The sequence below is a fragment of the Desmodus rotundus genome, chromosome 5, assembly GCF_022682495.2.
Source record: "Desmodus rotundus isolate HL8 chromosome 5, HLdesRot8A.1, whole genome shotgun sequence".
NCBI classification, from domain to species: Eukaryota; Metazoa; Chordata; class Mammalia; order Chiroptera; family Phyllostomidae; genus Desmodus; species Desmodus rotundus.
Window position 1 is genome coordinate 35,233,774 of NC_071391.1, and position 23,487 is coordinate 35,257,260.

General features: G+C 46.0%; 1 protein-coding gene across 5 annotated transcripts in view; it reads right to left on the reverse strand.

Moving 5' to 3' along the window:
- Nucleotides 1-12,540, reverse strand: part of INSC (INSC spindle orientation adaptor protein) — a 117,042-nt gene extending 104,502 nt beyond the window's left edge. For 2 of the 5 annotated variants that reach the window (XM_071221620.1, XM_045194209.2), the window contains exon 1: nt 11,444-11,494. In XM_071221620.1, coding sequence (XP_071077721.1) covers nt 11,444-11,480 — 37 coding nt within the window. In that variant the 5' untranslated portion in view covers nt 11,481-11,494. Of the gene's footprint in view, nt 1-11,443; nt 11,580-12,332 lie in introns of those variants that run through there. The other 3 variants (XM_045194212.2, XM_045194210.2, XM_024558981.3) reach the window with 2 other exon arrangements.
- Nucleotides 12,541-23,487: the final 10,947 nt, after the last annotated feature.

The window sequence follows — 23,487 nt, forward strand, 5'->3', positions numbered from 1 at the left end:
ACAAACCTTCTGGAGGGGTGGGGCCAGGATTCGTCTACTGCCTGGTTTCTAAATGCCACATTTTAAAATCCTGTTCTCCCACCCTGCCCACAACCTCTCTTCATATTCCATAGGGTTAAAAGTATAATCCTAGTAGAAAATGAAGAAAACAAAGGCATCCTCTTTTCCATGGCAGGGCTCATAGGGAGCTGTGTTTCTCTTTGCTGTTGGGGCCTGAGTCCCAAGCCCCTCTGCAGAGCCCAGCTACCACCTTTTATCTATCTGATCAAGGAGCCTAATTCCTAAGCTCTCATCACCACTAAAAGAGGGAAATAGGAGGCTAGAAAAGCAGAAGTCAAAGATAAGAAGAGCAATCAGTGTGGCAGCTTCTAGTCTCCCTGTCTTTCTGTCGGCACCCTGCAATCGCACCCAATCAGCACAGGGACATCTCCCCACCTCAGCAGTCTCCTCACCTGGGTCTGGGCTGGGAGGACCATATGAAAGAGGGATGAGGGAGAGTGGTGTGAGGGTGACTCAGCCTTGAGTCCTCCTGTAAATCCAACATAAATTCCTGTTTGTGGATGAAGAGGTGGCTGCTAGATTGGTAGATAGTTAAGAGACTGAGTGAAGGCAAATATGTAATTGAATGAGTGAATGAGAAATGCCAAGAGTGAGTGAGCCAGAGAGATTAAATAGGATTTCTGTCCTACTGCTAATGGCATCTTTGTAAGGAAGGCTCACTGGGCTTAGTAAGACCTCTCTGAATTCACTTTTAGGCCTATGTGATAAAGGTAGGGTCAGGTAGAGTAGGAGTAGGAAGGAGTTGGCAACTCCTGACTGGTGTAAATTATGCAAATAACTCTCAAGCTCCAAGGAGCCTTCATAAGGGTTTGTAAAGATCCTTCATAAAAGCAGCCAAGGAGCTAATTCAAAACCACTGAAGGCCCCTCAGATCTCCTGTGTCCTCTACAAATCAGGCAGGGTCCTAGATGAAGAAGCCGCAGCTTAGGGATGCCATGTGACTTAACTGTCTCCTCCTCCAAGGAGCTCCTTAGAATTGTCCACAAATTAGATGTCACCTCTCACCAGTGCCCCCAAAGCTCCTGAATGACAGTCTAATTTGTTTGCCCAGAGGATGGCAAACACTTTGGGGGTCAGACATTTGACTGACAGGCACCTCAAATGCAACATATCCTAAAATGAATTCTCTTCCTACCCAAAGCTAGCACTCCCTTAGAATTTTTATTCTACTGAATGGTACCACCATCTGTCTGGTTGCTCAGCTGATAAAACTTCAATCATTCTTTCATTCACTCACCCAACAAATATCTGTGGCATGAGTCAGTAATGTGCCCCTGGCTAGGACAAACTAATGAGCAAAACCAGATAGGGTCTCAGACCTCATGGAGTTTGTTATCAAATAGGAAAAATAAGCATTAATTATCACATAATAATTGTAAACAAATGTAAAGCCTTGAAGGAGGTATGTGGTGTTTAAAGCCTTATAAAATAGGATTTGACCTAATTATGGAGGTCATGGAAGTGATAGCTGAGCTGTAATCTGAGAGACAGGTAGGAATTCAGTAGGCAGAGACATAAAGGAAGAGTGTGGTAGGCAGAGGAACAGAAAATGCAAAAGCCTATGGCGGTGGGGAGGAGGGGTAGACTGCAAGCCCAAGGGACTGAGATAAGACCAGTGTGAAAGAAGAGAGAGCAAGGGGAGACCTGGGCAGGAGGACATAGGAATCAGACACATTTGCAGGACTTACTAAAAAGTTGGTATTTATCTGAAGATCAATAGGAAACAACTGAAGCATTTTTAAGGAGAAAAATGATGTGATCAACTTGTGTCTTGAAATGCACTCTGGCTGCGGAGAGGAGAACAAAATATAGGTGAACCAGTTAGGAGGCTTTTGTGGTACCCCAGAAAGATGCAAATGGTGCCTTGACTAGAGTGATGCTGATGGAGATGGAGGAATGATGGATTTAAGAAGACCTAGGAGAATATCAACAAATACTAGACTTATGGGTGATATCACATCATAAATTATATAAATATCCAACCACTATGCTGTACATCTGAAACTTATATAAAAGAATATTGATTAATTGAAAAATAAAAAAAGAACACCACCCAGACTTTGTGATAAATTGAATATGGGCTTTTGAGGGAGAGGGAGAGAGGTGCTGAGGATGGTTGCTGTCTCTCTCTGACTTGTGAAGCTGCATAAATGAAGGAGCTACTCAGTGAGAAATGAAATACCTGAAGAGGACCACACATGACTAGGATAGTGCTGAGGGGGAACACAGACATTCCATTTGGACATGCTGAGTTTGAGAGGCCTTTGAAATGTCAATCTGCGAGTCCCTTTGATTCCATTGGCTTCCTATTCTCTCCATTCAATTAGCTACCTGGTTCTACCTGCTTTTCATCTTGTCTGAATTCAGGTCCTTATAATTATCTCCTGGATAATTAAAACAATCTCCAGGCTAGGCTCTTTCTCCTTCCAATCCATTCATTCCACACTGTAGGTCTTTCTAAGTGTTGCTTCCTCAAAGAGGTTCTTCCTGACCACCCAATCTAAAGTACCCCTACTCTATTACTCTCTAACTCAGTCACTTGGAGGTTTTACTTTCTAAAAACATATAATATTGTGTTGTAGTTTTATTATAGAAATAGATATGGATGTATACATATATGTCCAGTTCCATTTGTTAAGAGGGCATAGAAGCAATGATACACATGTGGCCCCAGAGCTTGATTTCTAAATACCATTCTCCACTAAAAAGATCCAGGGATCCTTGGAAACATGGCTAATTCCATGGATGGAGCAAGGAAAGAATAAAATGATCCTGGAACATCCTGCTGTAGCAGGTCGTAAGCAAGGGCTCAGAGAACCATGGGGATGAGGCAAAATAAACAAGGACCAGTTTGCAGAGCCTCCCACTATCCAATCTGGGATGGTTTGAATATCCAAATGAAATCTATTAATTGATTATAATGCACTGAATAAATAAATTAATAATACATGAGTCCATAAGAAGAAAGAAAGGGAAAAAAGAGAAAGGAGGAAAGAGAGAGAGAAAGAAAGGGAGAGAGAGAAAGAGAAGGGAGAGAGCTTTCTTACAGTAGAATGCAAACTAGCAGTAATCAATAAAAAAGAAATTATGGATCCAAAAGTATCAAGGATGATAAAATTAGTGAGTATAAGTTTGATGAGGAACAAGATGTTTCCATAACCTCAAAGTATTCCTCCACAAATTATGTATTAAATGCAAAGAGGAAAATAGTAATTTCACAGTGGAGAAACTGATGAGCATCACCTTAAGTAAGGAATGAAGGCTTCTATCACCAGCTTCAGGATGAAGCCCACACCCTGTGCTTGCTGATATGCAACCTCACTTCAGTGGTACTCCTGCCCAAAATGCATAGCTTGAATCTCATCATGCAGAACCATCACATAAACCCAAATTGAGGGATACTCCACATAATTGCCCTGTGCTATTCAAAAACAAAAGGCATAGAAGCTAAAGCAGAGGAATTGCTCTGGATTAAAGGAGACTGAAGGGACATGACAACTAAATGCCATCTGTGGGTTGGGCCCTGAATGGGGCAGGGGCGAGGGGAGAGTTATGAAGACATTATTGGGACAGACGTGTACCGTGGTAAGAATATATGCTTTTCAAGCATCAAGTGTCTAATTTACTCTTCAACTAATCAGATGTATGAGTATTATATCAATTTATGTGTACATATAAATAAAACAGTAAATATAATAATAAATGAACAATAAAATATAAATTATATAGATAATTAAAATATAAATAAATAACAAAGATAATGTTTTTATATTATTGGAGACAAAGGCAGTGAAAGCCATAAAGTAAATGGAGCACTCTATGAGTGATTAAAGAGGGATTTCTATGACCACTCTTGCAAATTTTTGTTCATTTGATATAATATTCAAATTAAAAGAAACAGAAAAACGGCTTGTTTTTATGTTTGCTGAATGAATGATGGAGCCCATATGCACCCATAACCCTCCTCTGCTTAAAATACCTTCGTGACTTCTCATAGGCATCACGAGAAAAATCCAAACACCTCAGCACAGCCTTCAAAGGCTGACATCCACCGAGAGCCCTTTGTGATATCTCCCGTCCCATTTCTCCTCACTGGTGGCCACCCACACTGCATGCTTCCATCACACTACCTGCTAAACGTCCCCCAGTTCACCATACTAGGCAACACTTCCGTGCCTTAGCATGTGCTGGTCTCTTGGCCTAGAATGACCTTCTCTTACCTTCCTGGCAACTTCCTATTAGATTTCAAGATCCAGACCAAGAGTTTTCACCTCTGGGAAAGCCTCTCTGATTACCCCAGTGGGAAATGACAGTCACTTCTGACACATGCACACCTCCACTGCCTGCCATGGTCATGTCCCACAGACAGGCCTGCTGCATGCGGTTTACAAGCCTGCCTTGTCACATGGTCTGGTTGCTGCTTGAGGACAGATTCCCATTCACCTGCACACCCAGTGCTCTGCACAGGTCCAGGCATATCACAGGATCTCAATTAACATTTGCAGTACGAATAATAGTGACTGAACCTTCCGCATCTTCCTAGAGAGGCCCTGACTTCAGTCTCTCTTGTTATTCTCAAAAAATACAGGAGACTGAGGTAAATTAGTTCTTCCCTAATTTTACACACAAAGAAAGTGAGGTCTGGAAAGGATAAGATAACAGTGTACCCAGAGCTGAGCTATAGCTGGAACCAGATCTCTTGCCGATCAGCCCAGTGTTTTTTCCCAGAAGGTAGGTGGGTGGGACAAGAAGGAAGGATATGCCACTTGTGGTTCACCTAGTCTGTGTCAGACTCTGTGCTTTGAATAAACTTGCTGGTTCTAGCATCATCATTACATTGTAAGAAGCCCCACTTTACAGACAAGGAAACCGAGGCTCCAAGTCATATCTGTCTGACTGCAAAGCCCATGCTCTTTTCTCTGTGCATTGCCATGTGTAGGCCCTGACCCTCCATCAGAGGACAGGAGAGGCCTGAGTCAATCATTCTGTCCCTCAACAGTGTCTTTGAAACCAGCACCACACACAGGCCCACAAGGCGCCCACACTCCCAGGCCACAGGCTTCATTTCACATGGTTTCCAAACCCAGGATATTTGGGTTGTAAGACAACACCTCCATTTCTCCAACAGAAAGTGAACACTATACACAATTATCCAGCCAAACTGCTGACGCTTACAGACGCTGCATCACACCAAACGGGGTCTGGTCTGCCCAGAGACGTCTTCTGAGGATCCAGCACTGCCCCAGGGCTTGGCACTGAGGGGACCCTGGAGCTGGGTGAGGGGAACCTGCTGGCTGGATCACAGAATCTGGGTGAAGCCTCCATTCCCAGGACAGAGGTTGCTCCAGGAGAGAAGTGAAGCCATAGAAGCCCAGTGCTGCCCACCCCAAGGGGGTGGGGGGATCCCCACCAGCCCAGGAGGGCTTCTCCACCCCACCCCTGCTTCCCACAGAGCAGCAGTCTCTGCCTCAGGCTGGAAAGGCCAATGGTGCTGATGACATTCAGGTCCCAGGGCAGAGAAGCCAGGCCCTTAGACCTTCTCCAGGTGGCCTAAAGGTGTGGATTCTCCTGCTTTCAAGGCCTCTGAACTTGGGGAGTGATCAGTGGACATTCCGACCTGGGATGGAATCCATGTGGGCTCTGACCTGAGCAAATCACTTAACCCCATGTGCTTCGGTTTCCTGACTTTTTAAAAGTAGCACCTGTCTCACAGGACTGGTCCTGAGGTTTCATAAAACAAAAAGGTGCAAATAACCAAACAAAATGGTTGGCCTTAGTAGATACTAAGTAAACGTAAGTAACCATGAGTGAGCCTCCCCCTACAGAAGGTCCGACGGTCCCACCCAACATACTCTGACTGGATTTTAAACCTGCTTCCACCTGTTTATGATTAAAGTCAAGGGAACAACCAGAATCCTCAGCAGAGATGCAATCAAGTCTTAGTCTTATCTTTTCAAGATGACATCTACCTGGGAAGAAACAAACACCTCATCCCCTTCCTCGCCACCCAACCCACCAGCACATTACCCAGAGCCTCAGACCAATGAGTCCTCCTTCCCACTTTGTAACCAAATGCTTTTGGAAAAATTAGTCTTGAACATGGGCAACAGCTACCAGTGTGGAGTGACCTACTGCATACTGAGAAGCAGAATCCCAACACAACGGCTAAGCTCCCCATCAGAGTCCTTCTAAGCATTATTTCATGCTAAGCATTGCCCTCCACTGCTCCCCTTTGCAAACATTAATAGCCTTGGGCAGGGCAAAATATTCAGTCTTACAGTGAGTTAGTTAGAAGCTTCATGAACTTTGCAGTGTGGTTAGAGCCCTGAATTGCATTCAGATGCCCCTGGTAACCCACATCTCTTGCAAGTAAGACGTGATAAATGACTCCCTAGTCACTTGGCAGACTTGAGACACCCTCGTGAGGAAGAAGGAAGGGAGTTAGCACTAGCCTATGGCCTCACGGATCCAGGGGAGGGGGCAGAATAACCCCCTCAAGTGTCCCTCCACATTTCAAAGCCCACACTCCTTGTCCAGAAGGGCCATCCCTGATTATATACCACGTGGCCCGGGGGAGGCAGAACTGAAGTCCAAGAGACACAGACCTCCCAGCAGAGCCCAGGGCCTAAGCAAGGTCACATAGGAAGGGGTGGCCATGGGGACAGGGCCAGGCTTAAGGCAGGGGTCAAGCTCCTTCAGGCACCCAGACACTCATGCTTTTGAGACAGGGAAGAGCTGGCAGCTGAAGCACTCAGAGCAGAAGCCACTTATCAAAGGCCCAATTCATTCTCAACAATCCCCATTGTCTGAGCCAGCACAGAGATGGGCATTATCTCCCAGAGCTGGAGGAAGAAAAGCTCCAAGACATGGTTTCAAACCAGAGCCCAAAGATACAGAAGCCAAAACTGAGACATATGCTTTGAAACCCAGATAAAGTATCTGAAATTGGAGATGTTCCAAAAAATCTATGCAATACGGTTCTCATCCTCAGAGACCAAGAGGATGCTCAATTGCTGGTTGCTCATTCACTTATTCTATTCTAATCTTTCTCTACAAAGAATGTGGGAGTTTACAGTTAAAGATGTATATACTATAAAGTTGTTTAAGCAAAAATTAGAAGTCAAAGCCAGGGTTGCAATTAACATAGTTACTAGAATGGAGCAATATGATGGACTAAGAGCTTCCTAGCAGCCAAAGTAAGAAGGGAAACACACAAATTATGTCAACAGCCTAGGAGTCACACAAACCTGTAGAAATCCCTTGAACTTTCTAAGCCTTAATTTCATTGTCAGAAAAAAAAGGGGGTGTGAGGGGTTGAGGAGACTACTGACATAACAGTTGTTGTGAAAAGTAATGAAATAAAGCATATTTTAGATTCAACAAATGGTGGTTGTAATTATTATCATTATTCTGTTGTCTGATTTCTCTTCTTTAAACTGAAATTATGTTAATTTAGTGGGGCTGCCCATGATGCTCTGTGATTCCTTGTTGATGGTCTGAAGCTCTCATTGGCAGATCTATTATTTGATTAATAAAGAATAGGAAAGCAGCCTGAGACTGAGTCACCATGATTCCTCCAGTTTTCCAGAGCCTTTCTGGTGTTCTGAAGTTGTTGGGGACCCCCACAAAAGAGAAGGCTAGGGAATTCCTCCTCCAACCCCTCCCTACCTTTACTCTGCAAGAATGCTGCCAGGCTGACCACAGCCTGCCTGTATTTAACCATTGCCAAGGGTCAGCCCGGGGACCAGGCCAGGTGAAGGTAGATCCCAGAACCCTCTCTGGAAATGGCTGAAGCCCATCTGCTCCCCTGCATTAGAGGAGTTAATGGAATGAGAGCTCAGGCACTTCTCCAACCAAACCACAAACACTTAAAGAAGAGAAAGCCAATGTCTTCTTTCTAAAGTCCCAACTGAAGGAGAAGTTAATCTGGACACCTCACTAAGCCTGTCCAGAGGAGAATGACCAGGATGGGAGAGGTCTGGAAACAATAATAATAACAAGAACCAAATGACATTTGAGGACATCTACTCTTCCAAGTACTGTTTAGTGTGTCCCCAGGGAAAGGAGGTCAGGGAGAACAAGATTCTGTCAAGGAAAGAGAGGGAGAGGGTAGAGGATCAAAGCAAAGGCCAGCTCCTCTATCCTCACCTGCAGATGGGAGACTCAAAATAGTGTTGATTAAAAAGGAAGAAGAGATGGAATCAACCCAGCTCAACTTACCACTTACATGGCTGCTCAGGCCCCAGTCCACACACAGAAGGACCACTGCTTTTCTGCTGCACAGGACCCGGAGTATAAACTAGAGCCTGGAGCAAATTACAGGTGTGAGTTCCACCTCAGTCCTGCAAGATTGGCCTTTTCACTTGTAAGGGGGGCAAAGCTGCTTCTAAGGCCCAGAGCCTAAGGCCCCAGGCTCCATGGACAGCCTCAGTTCCAGATCCAATGGGGCACCTGAAAGGCACTGTGTCACCTTCTGCCCTGACCCCCAGCCAAAGCCCCTGACTTAAGACATTCCCTACCGAGGCCAGTTTCTTGGACTCATTGTCCGAGGTGCCATATGTAGGCTACAGGGGAACGGAAGAGGGGGCCTGGAGGCTGCGAGTGGGTCAAACCAGGCTGTGTGTTTGCACATATGCATATTTTACACATATGTAGGTGCCTGTTGCGTATATGTCATTGCCTGCGGTAACACACGTTGGAAGTACGCGAGTATTTGCATGGATGTCCTGAGAGGAAGTGCAATGCAAGAATGGCATGTGCGGGCAGCAGTGTGTGCTCATGGGCAGCTGTGAGTGTGTGGGTGTGGGTGCTCTGTAGTGTTTGTGAGCAGGCATAGCTGTGGTCTGTTCACCCCTCTCAATTTCCTCTTGTCTCCTCTGTTGTGACAGTGGGGTCCCCCCAAGCTGTCTCCCCACTCTGGCCAGCCAGCTGGGGTCACTCTATGCTGGGTGAAGGCTCTGAGCTCTTGCCCAGCTTAGTCCTGAGAAACCAAAGCCGCATGACCCACAGAAGAGACACCCCAGGTGGTGACAAGTCAGGTCACCCTAGAAAGTCTGAGTTCAGATAACACACCTTACTCCAAAGCTTCTGCCGTCATCGGCTCGCTCACATACACCTATCCACCCGCACGTGCACTCACTCAGCCCACCGGGAGCCTTCCTAGCACACATGTGAATGCACTTCCAGGGGAGCAGACATGGTCCACATGGGGCTGCCTGGGCCACAGACACACACGCCACCTGTGGGCACACACTGGACCCACCTACGTGTGAGTCCCCATACACACTGACAAGTCTCCCACCCACATTCAACCATGAGGCATATGCTAGAATGTTCCACATGCTAACACATCGGCCCAGACACACTCCCGTCCATTGGCACTCACGCTAACACACGGAGATCTACTATCCAAATAGTCACAAACATATTCTGTCCCCAACTAGGCTGTCAGGTCCAGCACCGGCCCTTGAATCCGGCCAGCAGTGTGTCTACTTACTCCGAGGAAGCTGGCGGGCTAGAGGGGGTGCCTGCAGCAGCCAGCGGTGGCAGGGCGCAGCTGGGGCTCCAGAGGCCGTGTGCAAGTGGCTGTGCTGGCCCAGCCCAGCCCAGCCCGAGGGGCCTCCCGCTGCCCCGCGCCCCCGCCCCGCTCTGCCCCCGCGCCAGCGCCCGGGGCTGTGGCAGGACCTTCAACAACAGCGCGCTCCCAGCCAAGCTTCTGTCCCGTCCAGCGTCAGCCTCCGCTGCCTGGAGTCTCAGCCCCGACGCGAGGCTATTTTGGTGCCCCCGGCAGTGGAAACGTCGCGCTCTGTGGGGAGCGCTGGAATGGGGGCGCAGTCAAGTCTAATTAGAGACCTGGCTCACCCCGGGCTGGGCGGGAGCCTCAGAGCTGGTCAGGCGGGGGTGGCCCACATGCACCCCTCATGCCAGCATCTGGAGAGGGGAAGGGAATGAGCACCGATCTGTTCCCTTGGAGCTGAAACAAAGTAAGGAGGGGTTTGGGTGCGGTTCACACGCTCTGCGGAGGGAGCCGCCAGACTTTGAGCAGCCCCCAAATGCCTGGAATGCGACTTGGTTTATTCACCACAGGTGCTTCCCTTTGGAACCGAAGCCCCTCATAAGATCACGGACCTCCAGATCACCAACCTGCCAAAAATGGCAGAGACGCCTTCTAACTTGGGGCACATCAAACTTCCCTTCTGGGTTTCTTTGTGTCCCATGGCTAAGGCTAGAGAAAAGGCTGGTTCCTACCCAAAAGCTCAGGAATGTTGCATTCTTGAACTGGAAGGAAGCTTCAAGGTCATTCCATCCAACTCCTTCCACCCTGCCAAGAATGGCGGGGAAACACTGGAGAGCCTCTACTCACTGTTAAGGATCACCAAGGAAAGACAGCCCGTAGCCTCCCTTGGGCCTTCTCCCCAAATTTGCATCCTCTCATTGGCAGGAAGTTCTCCTTGGCGTCTAACCTAAATCCCTTGTGTGCAAACTATGTCAATGTGCCTGCAGTAGGTGTTCAGGGAGAGGGAGGCTGGCTCCATCTCCACACCCAATGACCACTCCAAGGCTTCTCTTCCTTGACGCTAATATCCCTGCTCCCTTTGTTAGGCCCTGGCTAAAAATGACCATTGATCTCTGGCCCTGGACACACTGCAGCTCCTGACATTAGCTCAACAGCCTCAGCGCTCTGGGGACCCCAGTCCTGAGTGGTGTCCAAGTCATTTCCCCCAGACAGGCCAGCTGTCTCTAGCCCCCATCCATCCAGGGACAGTCTGATTCTGTCCCCCAGCCCCTGAGTGTAGATTCAGTTCCTATCTCAACAAAGGCTGTCTCAGAGCCTGGGGGCAGAGTTGGGGCCCCAGCCACTCACATGGAGTTACACTGGAGTTGGCAGAATGTTTTCTCTGAGTACGTTTCTGGTAGATCAGGTAGTGCAATAAAAGTAGTCTGGACCTTGTCCTTAAAGAGACCTGACTTTGCCTCCAGCCTCTATTACTTTCTAGCTATGTGTCCTTGAACAAGTCACTTAACCTCTCTGAAGCTCAGTTTTCCCATATTTACATTGGCGATCATAATAGCTTATGTGTTGTTGAAAGTATGAGATGAGATCAGGAATGTAAAAGTACCTAGAAAGCAAAAATATTTTTTAGTGTGCTAGAAATGGAGTGAGGATAAATATTAGCAAAACGTCTAAGAGATCTTTTATTCCCAGGACCAAATTCAATGCCTAGGTGTCAGGGCAAGAGACAAACAGATTTGGTTTGCTAAATGTTCCCTTAGGACACTTAGTATGAATATCCCCCACCTGCACCCCACAAGGTGTGCACCCGCACTTTCGAACACATGCGTGCATACACACATCCACACGTCCACTTTCCCAGATACGTACTGCACAGCCCAGCCTCCTCGGCTCCTGTCGGCCCCATAGGCCCCCGCCGCCTATACCCTTGCTGGCTGCCTCTCCATTCTCTGGAGGCCGCCTCATGGCTCCAGTCTTGGCTGCAGCAACTCCAAGTTTCCCTACTGAGGCCCATGGGGGCAACTCCTCTCTGCTTGCCCATCCTTCTGGGCCATGGCAAGGCCTGAAACTCAAGGCGAAGATGGCGGAGTCGTTCTCTGAAACAGTCCAGAACTGAGGCCACGCAAGGGAGATCAGAGTTGGAGCATCATCCCCCTCGACCCCCTCCCTCCCCTCGGCCTGCCTGGCTTCCCAGTGCTGTCCTGCTTAATTCTTAATGGAAATTCCATCCCCGGCGCCAGCCCTGGCTGGCTCACAGAGTCCAGGCTTGGGCCAACAGCAAACTCCACCCAGAGACAGGAGGCTGCCTGGTCATATAAACACAGATACACACATATACACATATGTACACACACAGATGAACAGGCATTCACAACACAGAGATTCTTACCCAGACACATGCATACACAGAAAGATAATAAGCATTATAATTACTAATATTCAGTGCATGGTACTAAGTACAAATATCAACTTCCCTAACCCACACAGCACTAGGTTCTGGTATTATCCTCAATTTACACATGAGGAAACTGATGCACAAGGAGGGGAACTTGCATAAGGCACCTAGTAATAATAGCCTCCCACAGGAGCACCAGGAGCTGTGATGAGGGGCTTATGTGCATCGTTCCATTTCACCACCGCAGTAACTGTGTGTAGAAACTATTCCTGCTATACAGACAAGGAAAATGAAGGTTGGATAGTTCCAATTGCCTGCCTGTGGACTCGCAGCTTGTGAGATGAAGGGAGACTGCACACATACCTGTGTGGGAATCCTCATGGATAAACAGGCAGATGCACAAGCAGAGACACAGGCGCACACACTCTCAGAGGCACAACCACAGACAGTTGCTTCTACCAAAGAAGCCTCAGGAGTGGTCCAGAGCTACACCAGGAAAACGTGCAGCCCGACTCCATGTTCTTCAGCTCTCCCCAAAGCTGATCCCAGCTCCACTGGCTTCACAAGTCACTTCAGGAAGGACAAGCTCAGACCTAAATGAAGGGAAGATTTCAGGTTTACAGTTTAGCCAGCTAGGTCAATGGTCAATCCCCGGGCTCAGCTCCAAATCCAGTTGGCCCAGCAGATTTGGAGCCAGGTTTGGAGCCTTCTCCCAGGAGAAGGAGCAGGTATACTTTTCAGAAGGGATCATGTAGGGGGCTCTTCAGAGACTCTGGGCACTGTCCAGAGGATGGCCAAGGAGGGTTCTGGCCTCAAAGATCAGATGAGTCTGGACAGAGCCCATAGAACAAGGTAGAGCATGAAAGCTGAAGCCTCGGGTAGTGCAGAGCACAGGCTGGAGCCATACTTCAGAGAAGGCAAGACTCTGGTGGGAGGTAGAATGCAGGAGAAGATAGCGCAGGGCCATGATGGAGGACAAGTAGCAGAATCCAGAGCCAGGAAAGTTAAGAGAACTGCAGAAGAAGAGAGGAGAAGAGTTTCACAGTCCAGGAACTTGTCTACTGCTTGAAGTTTCCACACTAAGCAGGACATCTCCGAGCAGAGGCTGTGATGGCCCCAGGCCCCCTCCCAGGCTGCCCTACTACACAGCACCCGGAAAGGCCTATCCTATTCAGAGCAGTCTCTTATGTCTCTTGTGGTTTTCCACCCTCCTCCCCAGCCCAGAATCACCGATCACTTCTATTGTCACAGCCCATCCACTCTGTGGTCGAAGGACAGCTCAGCCTGGCAGCCCTGTGGGGCATTTGAACTGAAAAAGGGTTCCTTGAGAGAGAACTGCTTAACCCCCTCGAATGAACCTGGAATCTTGTTGTCAGGCAATGGCTCTAAGAGGGGGGAACTTTCCAAGTCTGAGAATTCGCATTTCTGCAAAAGTCCCAGGTGATGCAGATGCTACTGGTCTGGGGGGTCACACTTTGAGAACCACCACTTTAGAGCAGAAGAGGACGTCAGAGATCATTCCAGCTCAAAACTAAACCTGCAACCTAAATTCAGAGTGCAGATGGTTTCTTCTGAAAAGTCCCTAAAGACAGAACCTTCATTCCTGTCAGTAGTTTGGCCTTTTCCCTCCCCGGCCACCACCTTCCCAGCTTCTGCTCCAGCCCTGCTGTCTGTTGGAGGGCCTCCCCTGAGCTCTGAGGTGGTTCTCTCTGCCTCAGCACATCTCCAGTAAGGGATGGCATCCTCCACCCTGTCTTCCACCTGCTCAGAGAAGGTTAGCAAGGAGAGAACTCTGTACAAGAATAGCTGAACACTGGGTAGGCTCTCTGTCCCAGAGACGGAGACACCAGATCAGAAGTTGGTGATGAACACAGCTGCAAGGCCAGCCCGCCCAGACAGATAAGAGATGGGCCAGGATCCCAGTGTCCACAGCTGTGACCTCCCGTCCTGCAGTCCCCTCCTGCATCCCTGAGACGTGCACACGGATATGCTGCTGCCCTGCCTCCGGGAGCGATGGTGGGACAGGGCACTCACGGGGGACAGGCAGAGGTGCACCTGGCCCCAGGGTGCCACACAGGCAGGTGCGAATGCACCGTGGATTCAGCTGGGCCCATCAGTCTCTACAGGCCTCCCTGTGCATTGCTCTCGGATGAGAAAATTTTCCCTGACTCCCAGAGCCAGTGTGAGAACTCACAACACATTTAGAATGAGGCAATGGAAGGACTGGCAAGGCCCTCAGAGATCTCTAGGGACAGGGGTTTGAAAATTTTATCATCCACCAGAATCACCTGTGGGAGGTAAAATGCAGGTTCCCAGGCCTCCCTCCGAGGTTCTGACCATGTAACCCAGTGGTAGTCTGGAGCCCGGTGCGCCTCTCTTCCCAACTCCTTATACACCGACTTCACTTTACAAGCTTGAAATTGGCCAGAGTGGGAGTATTTACTTACAGCCTGGAAACTGGGCAAACACCACAAATCAGGGCACTTCGTTTTGTTTTACTTTGCTTTGTTTTGGGACACCTGTCGTGGCCTGTTCAACAGCACACTGTGGAGCACACGGGCCTCTTTTTTCAAGCACCGCAGCAGCTATGATGCCGACCCATTCTGAGAAAGAAACACTGATCCAGTCCTGACGTTCTGACCCCAAAGCCTCATTCTACAATGAGGGGAAGAATCGTAGTCATGGTCACGTTCATAAGCTTTTTGTGGGATCCCAGCTGCTCACTTCAAGGTGGGCGGGACTGGGGCAGCCCTGCCTGCGTTCTGGCCCCTCTGCTGAGTCCCCTCCACCACTCACCTCAGGGAACATACTGGCTAAGTAAGGGTGGGGCAGGAAGGTCTTGCCCCTTGTGGGCCAATCGGATTGCCTCTCATCAGCATTTGGAATTTGAATAGGAAGGACTAGAGGTAAGTGGTGGCCAGATCACCTGACTGGAGTGCCCTGGATAGCAGGCATGTGAATTCCAGGTGCTGAGGGGTCCAGGTCTGCCCTGCCCTTCCCAAGCCCCAGCTGTTCAACTCCTCATTGAATTCAGAGAGATTCCCAAACCCCAACAAATGTCTTACGTAAGACATGTCTTATTAAATTAACAAGCTATTCTCCATTACTCACAACCAAAACCACCTTTAGAAATGCAGCCATGGAGCAAGTTAATAGAAATAAGAACTCAAGAGTCCTGCACTTCGGTCTTGCCCCTACATCTAGCCCTCAGACAGGAAGAAAAACAGTGAGTGTGCAAATATCCAGTTTCCCAGGGTAGAGGGTTTCCAAGAGTGGTCCTAGACCAGCAGCACCAGCAACCCCTGGGGTCGTACAGGAAACGCACATTCTCAGGCCTCCCCCCAGAACTACTGAACAAAAACTCTCGGGCTAGGGTCCAGCAAGCTGGGGTTTAACAAGCCTTTCCAGGTGATTCTAATGCTTGCTAAACTGGCAGGACCACTGCTCTGGTAGGAGGAGCTACAGCTTCTGCCTCCCTAACAACTGAATCTAAGACCATTAACTCAGGAAGAAGGGCCATCTGACTTGCCAGGCCAGCACCAGCTGTGTGGCCTGTCACACTCCTTCCTGGCCAGCCTCCTTAGCCCCATGGTCCTGAAGAATCTGGGGAGTCTGAGCTGTGGCCATGCCCCCTGAGCTAAGACAGAGGCCCCCTTTCCAAAGTCCGAGGGGCAACACCTTTCCAAAAACAGCAGGACGACCACAGCAGAGGCACGCCAGGGAAATGTCACTTCTGTGACTGTCTTGGTGCCTAATTGAGGGTGTGACTCAGTGGACATTCCCTGGCCATTTGGATTCTCAGGGGCTTGCTCTGGCTAGCCTAGGGATGGCTTCGGGTGCCCTTCTGGAAGGAAGTCTGACCAGGGCCTGGCTCTAGAAGCCACGTGGCCTCTCCAGCATGAGTCTGTTGTTTTCTCTGCTTCTCGTGTTCCTAGGTTCAGGGAGAAAGATGAAGTTTGAGGGTAATTGAAAAAGTGAGGTTTGGGGGAGAGGCACAAAATAATAATAAAAATGACTATTGCTACACTAACAGGTATTGATGTTTTCCTCTACACTAGTACTGTTGTACTATGCATTTTCTGTTCCCTTCCTTGACTCCTCAAGACCCTGTAGCCACCACAAGTCACATGGCCTCCAGCTTTAGCACAGGATCCCTCTATCTCTCCTCCCCCATCCTATATAAGCCAGTACCCGGCCTCTCAGCAGCAGGTGTTCTCCTGACCCAGGTGCACCTCTGCATCTGCATTTGTGCGCACCTGTGAAACTCACGTGGGTAAATGGGTTTGACTCTGATCTTCTACTCACTGGCTGTGTGATCTTGGGAGAGCTACTTAAACCTCTCAGCCCCTCTTTCCTTCCCTCGAAAGCAGAGGTGGTAATAACTACATTATTAGATTGTGGTGAGACAGACACAAGGTAAACCATGGAAAGCACCCCCACCTTGTATCTCCTCCATAAAGACAGCACCAAGGGAAGACCCAGCAGTTCACGGGAAGAGCACAGCACAGGGGATACGAATCTGAGGCTTATCTCTTCCTTCTGTGACCCTGTCTCTCCTCTGAGTTGCAGGATTTGTAGCACCTGAGATCTAGTCCAAGCGTCCTCTCAGCTGTATCTGACAAAGCCTCTGAGCCCATAAAGTAAAGAGAAGAGTCATCTTCAGGCACATTGCATATTCTGCACAATTTCATATCCCAGGCAGGTCCCAGCAGGAAAAGAAGTCCACTCAGATGGGGTGTGGAAGACAATTTAACAAAGGGGAATTTGTGGTCAATGTTAAGAGAGTTGACAACTGGTTTCCAGCCCCCAGGGACAGACAACTGGGAAGCTGTCACCACCTCTAAGTCTAGAGGGGTAAGGGGGGAAATGGCTCGCTGGTGTTCCGGGGGAAGCGTGGAAGTGGACATCTCAAAGCCTCGCCACCAAAGCAGGGAAGTTCTCCACTCCTCCCTCTGATCTCCAGCCCATGCCTGCATAGGTAGAACCCAACCAGAGAGCCTAGATGATGTGACCTGAGGCCCAGCTATCAGGACACAGAGCAGAAGCAGAAGGGGTGGAAAAGCTATAGGTGAGGGTGGCCAGTATAAATGGAAAATAACCAGAACCCAGAGAAAAGCCAAGACCTACAAACTCTCTAAATCCCCACAGCCCCCCTCTCATCTGAATCTCTCTACAGATGCGCTGGACCCTCCAGAAAGCTGCTGAGTTGCCGTGTCGGTTCCCAGATTTACAACCTTTGGCAAAGGGCCTGTCAAGGACGAAGGCAGGAGCTTCAGCTACGCTATCAAGCACACACAAGAGCTGCCATCGGAACTTCCAGAAAAGTTTCTCCAGGATCTGAAAACTCTAACAATTTGAATAATTGAAAAGGCTTAATGCCAATGCCCAGACACATTATTGAGGATGGGTGGATAATTACCCAGAAAGGAGTCTTCCAATAGAAACCATGCACAGCCCTGGACTTTGTAGGAAGGAAAAAAACTGATCTACTTTAAATTCTCTGCCATCAACACTCACCGATGGTTTAAAAGTTCTGGCCTCCGACACACCCCTTCTTCACACAGGGAAATTCTCCAGAACCCACCCATGCCCATGCCGCATTAAGAAAGCCGAGGGGTCTGGCTGGTGTGGCTCAATGGGTTGAGCATCGGCCTACAAACCGAAATGTTGCTGGTTCAATTCCTGGTCAGGACACATGCCTGGGTCCCCAGTTGGGGACATGGAAGAGGCAACTAGTCAGTGTTTCTCTCACACATTGCTGTTTCTCTCCCTCTCTTTCTCCCTCCCTCCCCACTCTCTAAAAATAAATAAATAAAATCTTTAAAAAAGTAAATAAAAGCTGGGGGTGGGATGAGTTTTAATCCAGAAAAGTTAGACCTTCTATGAGTAAGAGCATTCCCAAATAAAGAATGTTCTCCTTCAGAAGACAGTGACCTCTCTATTGCTGGAGGAAGTTTAGTCCAGAAAACAATGAGTGAAGGCCAGCCTGGGCCTGGCACTGTGCCCATCGCTTGGGATACAGGAATGATCAAGGGAGCCTCTGACCCTGGGATACTCACAGACTCATATTAGAGAGAGATGTAAGTAGACCATTCCCATACCAGGAGATTAGAGGGTGTGTTGAAATGTTTCATTATAATCATGCATTTATTCTTTATATATTTTGAGAGTGTATTATCAGGTGCATATGTATTTAGAATTCTTATATCCTGTCAGCAAACCTTAATTTTTTTATTATAAGATGGCCATTAATATCTCTCTGATCCTTTTTGCCTTAAAGTCATTTTTATTCAAAGTTCATATAGCATTCTCATCATTCTGGTTACTGTTTGCATGGTAAATTGTTCATTGTTTTACTTTTTCCCTTTGTGTATTCTTATGTTTTAGATGCTCCTGTAAAGAGCCTGTAGTGTGTGTGTTTGTTCTGGAATCCAGTCCCTGTAAAATAGAGGTACAGGAGATGTGTGCCATACAAATGGTTATCTGTGAGAAGAGCTTTCCAAGAAAAGAAAACAAAGTAAAGGCTCCAAGGCAGGAGTGTGCCTGGTGTCTTTGAGCAAGAGCAAGCAGACCAGTGAGGCGGTGGAGGAAATGAGGCCAGACACAGATAGATGATAGCTGGAGCAATGCCCGTGAGTGCTGGAAAAGAGGTGGGATCCTGTCCACAAATGAAAGAAATGGCTTTCACAAGAGCATGGAAGGTCCATCTAAGGCGACTAGGGGGAGAAGCGTACCTGGGAGCAAATGCCAGCAGTGCAGAGCGGTTTGGGTGGAGACTCTCTTAGGACTGATGTCATTTTATCAGCAAAGTAGGAAGCAAGGTGTGGAGCTAAGAAGAAGGAGGGTGGAGGAGTGCGAGGGGGTTAAGGATAAGGTGTGAATAATGATCCAGAAGTAAATGAGAATGAATGGACTAAGGACACAATGATATCCTGGCAGCCGGAAAGGCCTAATTAAGGTTCATGGTCTTAATTCATAAATTTCAAATGAGGCAATCGATCAGTATGGTTGTGCGTTTTTCTGCAGGCCTTAATGGTCATTGGTCCAGATGCAAAGTTGCTACAACCACCTGCACCACGCTCTGTTGAATGGGTGTCTGGCCTGTCCTTGAGCAACTCCAGTGACGGCAGCCTATCACTGTCTCAGAAGCCTGGGCTATCATTACACCACTCTGGCTGTCAGAAAGGGTTCCCCCACATTGAGCTGGAACTTCTCCTCCTACTTGTTGCCCCGTATTGGAACCTCTGGGCTGGCATCTGTTGTTTATGTGGATTTACCTCCCCCCATGTCTGGTCATCCAGAAATAGGACAGTATCTTCAGCTGGTGAGGCTGATGGTAACAAGAACTCCTACATGTGGATTGTGAGAATGGAAAATGCTGTATTGCCTCTATCTAGCAAAATATATATGCATTTACTCTTTGACTCTTATAATCCCACTGTTAGAAAGAAGAAAAAATGGTATCGCATTAGACTAAAATTAAATTAAGGTGATCCCGGATTGTATCCACGCGCAAGGAAATAAATATAAATCTTTTGCAAACTTTAGCTCCAAAGATGATTATTACAGCATTTTTATAACAATAAAAATCTGGAAACAATTTACATATATATAAGGGATTGATTAAATAAGCTGACATTTATTCAAGAGGATGTGAAATGGACATAAATTATGCAATGGAAGAACATGATGACATAGAAAATGTACACTGAAAAAAGGCAGTTTCAAAGTAGTTTTGTATTTTTATAAATATGTGCATAAGATATAAAGGAAAGATCATGCACCAAAATATTACTGGTAGATTTCTCTGGATGGTGAAATAACTAAGAAACCCACTTCCACCTTGGGGGGGACAGGGCGGGGTGGGAGGGGCCTTTCCTGTATTTTCTATAGTGAGTGTTTTATTTGATAATTAGAAAAAGAAGTTATTTAAATTTTTTAATTAAAAAAAACCTACCAGCCATTTGACGCTGAATTCAAGACTAATTCCTCCATAAAATTCCCAATTTTGTCTTCTTCACCTACCCCCAATTCCAACAGAGAGATCTCTAAGGCTCCTCTAAGCTCAGACAAAAGCTTCGAAATAGTAAATCTTAGTGAGGAAAGATAGGCTCAGTGTCAAAATGTGAGCTCCTGGTTCATGCGTTTAGTGCCTCCCCACTCCCACCATTCCTCCATCTCTGCCCCAGTCTTCGTCCTTTGAGGGAAATTAAGGAGACGGAGTGAGTCTTACTAGGGCTGCCCTTTTCTCAGTCCGGGGCTGTCTCAGTCAAGGCTCCTTAGGGAAGAGGAAGTTTCCAGCATCCCTCCTCCCTAAGGGCGACCATCTACCCCCAGAATCCTAAGTGCCTTTGGTGGGACAAGGGTTTACCTCTGTGAAGGAGGAGTCATTACCCCAATTTACAAGTCAGCAAACCAAGGCTCAGGGACAGGGAACGGAGGTGAATCTGGGCTGGGACCAACTGGGAGGAGAGAATCCCGGAGAAGCAAGTTTAAGAGCCTGCCTGGTTCGCCCTCTGGTGGACAAGAGGCTATTTTACACCCAGCGGGAGGGACGGGGGAGAGGGTATTTTAAAACGCTGCTGGGCCCCTACTTTTGTTTTTGACCTCCTTACCCCACATCATAATAAAATGCACCCGTATTCCACATTAGATATAATTTATATACAACTGCATAAGAGTTGAACTGGAGTATACCAATGGGCATGTAGATATTTAAATAAACATTTTTAAATCTGTTCACCATTTTCATATTTTGAAGTCAATAACATACTTTGGAAACTCAAATATCCTCATGGGCCTTTGAAAAGTTTTTGGGTCCTTAGATCATCGTTCTGGGAGCTAAGAAATAAGAATGAAAATTCATCTGTAAATCCAACAGGTCTATGTTGTCGCTGTGATCAGATTTTACAAAAACTGATCGATATATTATAGTTATATAATTATTCAAGATTACTCTTCCTACTCAAGTGAGCTTTAATAGGTCTTAAATTTACTAGGAAGTTTTCCATTTTATCTCAATTATAAAAATTATTGGCATAATGATAACTGTAATGTTCTTTACTATCATTTCATCTCTGCTTTATATATGGGTATGTTCTCTTTTTTCCTTTATATTATTTGCATCTGCTCTTTTTTTTTCCTGCTAAACCTCACTAAGGATTTGCAATTTTATTAGTCTTTTCAAAAAACAAACTTTTGGCCTTGTTGATCCTCCTTGATATAGTGGGTTTCCCAAAAATTTCACTTGGTTTTTTCTGTAAGATGGCTCTAGCAGCGCTTAGATGTCTTTAACTTCATTCGAAACAGTCGTATTAAGTTGTATTGTGACAGCTGTCATGTAGGTATGCATTTTTTAAAAATGTATCAAAGTTGGTGAATTTTTGTGCAGCCATTTAATATTGAAGATGGAAGAAAATACGCAACATTTTTGGCACATTATGCTTGATTATTTCGAGAAAAGTAAAAACACAACTGAAATGCAAAAAAAAATTTGTGCAGAGTGTGGAGAAGGTGCTGTGACTGATCAAACGTGTCAAAAGTTGTGAAGTTTCATGCTGGAGATTTCTCGCTGGACGATGCTACAGGTTCAGGTACTCCAGTTGAAGTTGATAGCAATCAAATTGAGACATTGAGAACAATCAATGTTATACCATGTGGGAGAGAGCCAACATATTCAAAATATCCAAATCAGTAAAGTCATTTGTGAAAATGAAAAATGTGTCTTTTATTTTACGGAAAAAAACCATACAGACATTTTGGCCAACCCCATAGCTGCATCCTATAGTTAATTTCTGTTTTTAATCTTTATTATCTCATTTCATATTTTGTGGGTTTTCTACATTTTTCTTTTCTAATTTGTCAAATTAAACACATCAATCTTCAGTTTAAAATTTAGCTCATTAAATTTTAGCCATTTTTTTCTTTTTTCCTATATATAATGTTAATATAGGGCTATATCATTTTCTCTACATAATGTTAATATCAGGCTATATAATTTTCTAAAATTACCACTTTTACCACACCTCCAAATTCTGTTATGAGGTATTTTCATTATCACTTAATTATAAGTATTTTAAATTTTCTATTATGATTTCTCTCTGTATACAAACTTGTTTAAAATCTCATATAATTTCAAGTATAAAAATTATTATAATTATCTCCTATCTTAATTGTAGTACAGTCAATAAATATGCCGACCGAGGTGAAGAAAGCCCACTATAACTTGTCTTTCACACTGCTTTCAACTAAAACCTCCAGACGAAATACAAAAAGGATCCTAAAAGTAAGCAACAGCAAGTGCACCAGGGGAGGTAGAAAATAATAAAAATGCCAGTAAGTTTCCTGGGTATTTTTTCTTTTGTCTTCTAAATTTAACCCAAAGGTGGTCTCAGTCATGGAACTGTGCAGTGGTCACAGATAACAAAAACCAGGAGAGAATCATCCTCTCTCTGGCCAGGAGAGCAAAAAGAGGAGGCACGTCAAGCCAGAATCGCCATTGTTTATTTGTCTTCTTTTTGTCCTGGCTCTCTTCCAGGGCTGCCCAGGGTCAGGGGGCACTGTCTCAGTGATAGCGGCTGTGTGGGCAACTGAAACCTGTATCTCTGACAAAAGGCACTGTCTACGGAGGCTCTTTGGGTGCCAAAGGGTGTGAGGAATTGCTTTTCTCATTCTCATCTTTTGATGATCTGTCCAAGGGTAACTTAAATTTCTCAAACCCAAACCCATGAACAACATATTCTATGAGGTAACAGTGAACAGTCTTTCAGTCAATAGAGAGAGAGCATTTGATAACAGAGGAATAAAAACTATAAAAAAGAACAACCCAGAAACTTCAAAATTGAAAAATAAAATATCCAAAACAAAAAATTTCACTGAGTGGGATCAATAAAAGAATGTCAATGACAGAAAAGAATCATTGAACTTAAAGATAAATCAATTTAAATTATATAATCTGAAGAACACAGTGAAACAAAACTTTAAAACTGAACATAATAAAATTATCAGACAATATTAAAAGGTCTAACATTTGTCCTTGGAGACCCAAAAGGAAAGGAAAATATTGGCACACAAAAATTAAAAACTTCTCAAAGTTAACCAAAAACATAGATTTACAGATTCCATTTCAGAGAATCTAAATCCGAAAAAAAAAATTCCAAGATAATTATGCCCAGAGAAAAACAATGCATTACATTTAGAGGAACAAAGGCTCAAATGAATGCGGATTTCTACTAAGGAATCACAGAGACCAGAAGACAATGAAGCAGCATCTTTAAAATGCTAAAAGAACAAACTGTCAACCTATAATTTTATATCCAGTGAATGTATCCTTCACAAATGAAAGCAAAAGGAGTTTTTTCAGTGAAAATAGTAGAGTAAGGGTCTTCAGAAATTTTCTCCTCTATAAAATCAATGAAAGGAGTAACAACATTTGTCAAAATTTGCTTTTTCAAAGTTCTAGCAGCTAACCAAAGGCTTTCAGCAATTAAAGACACAATCATTCAACAGATGGTTGAAC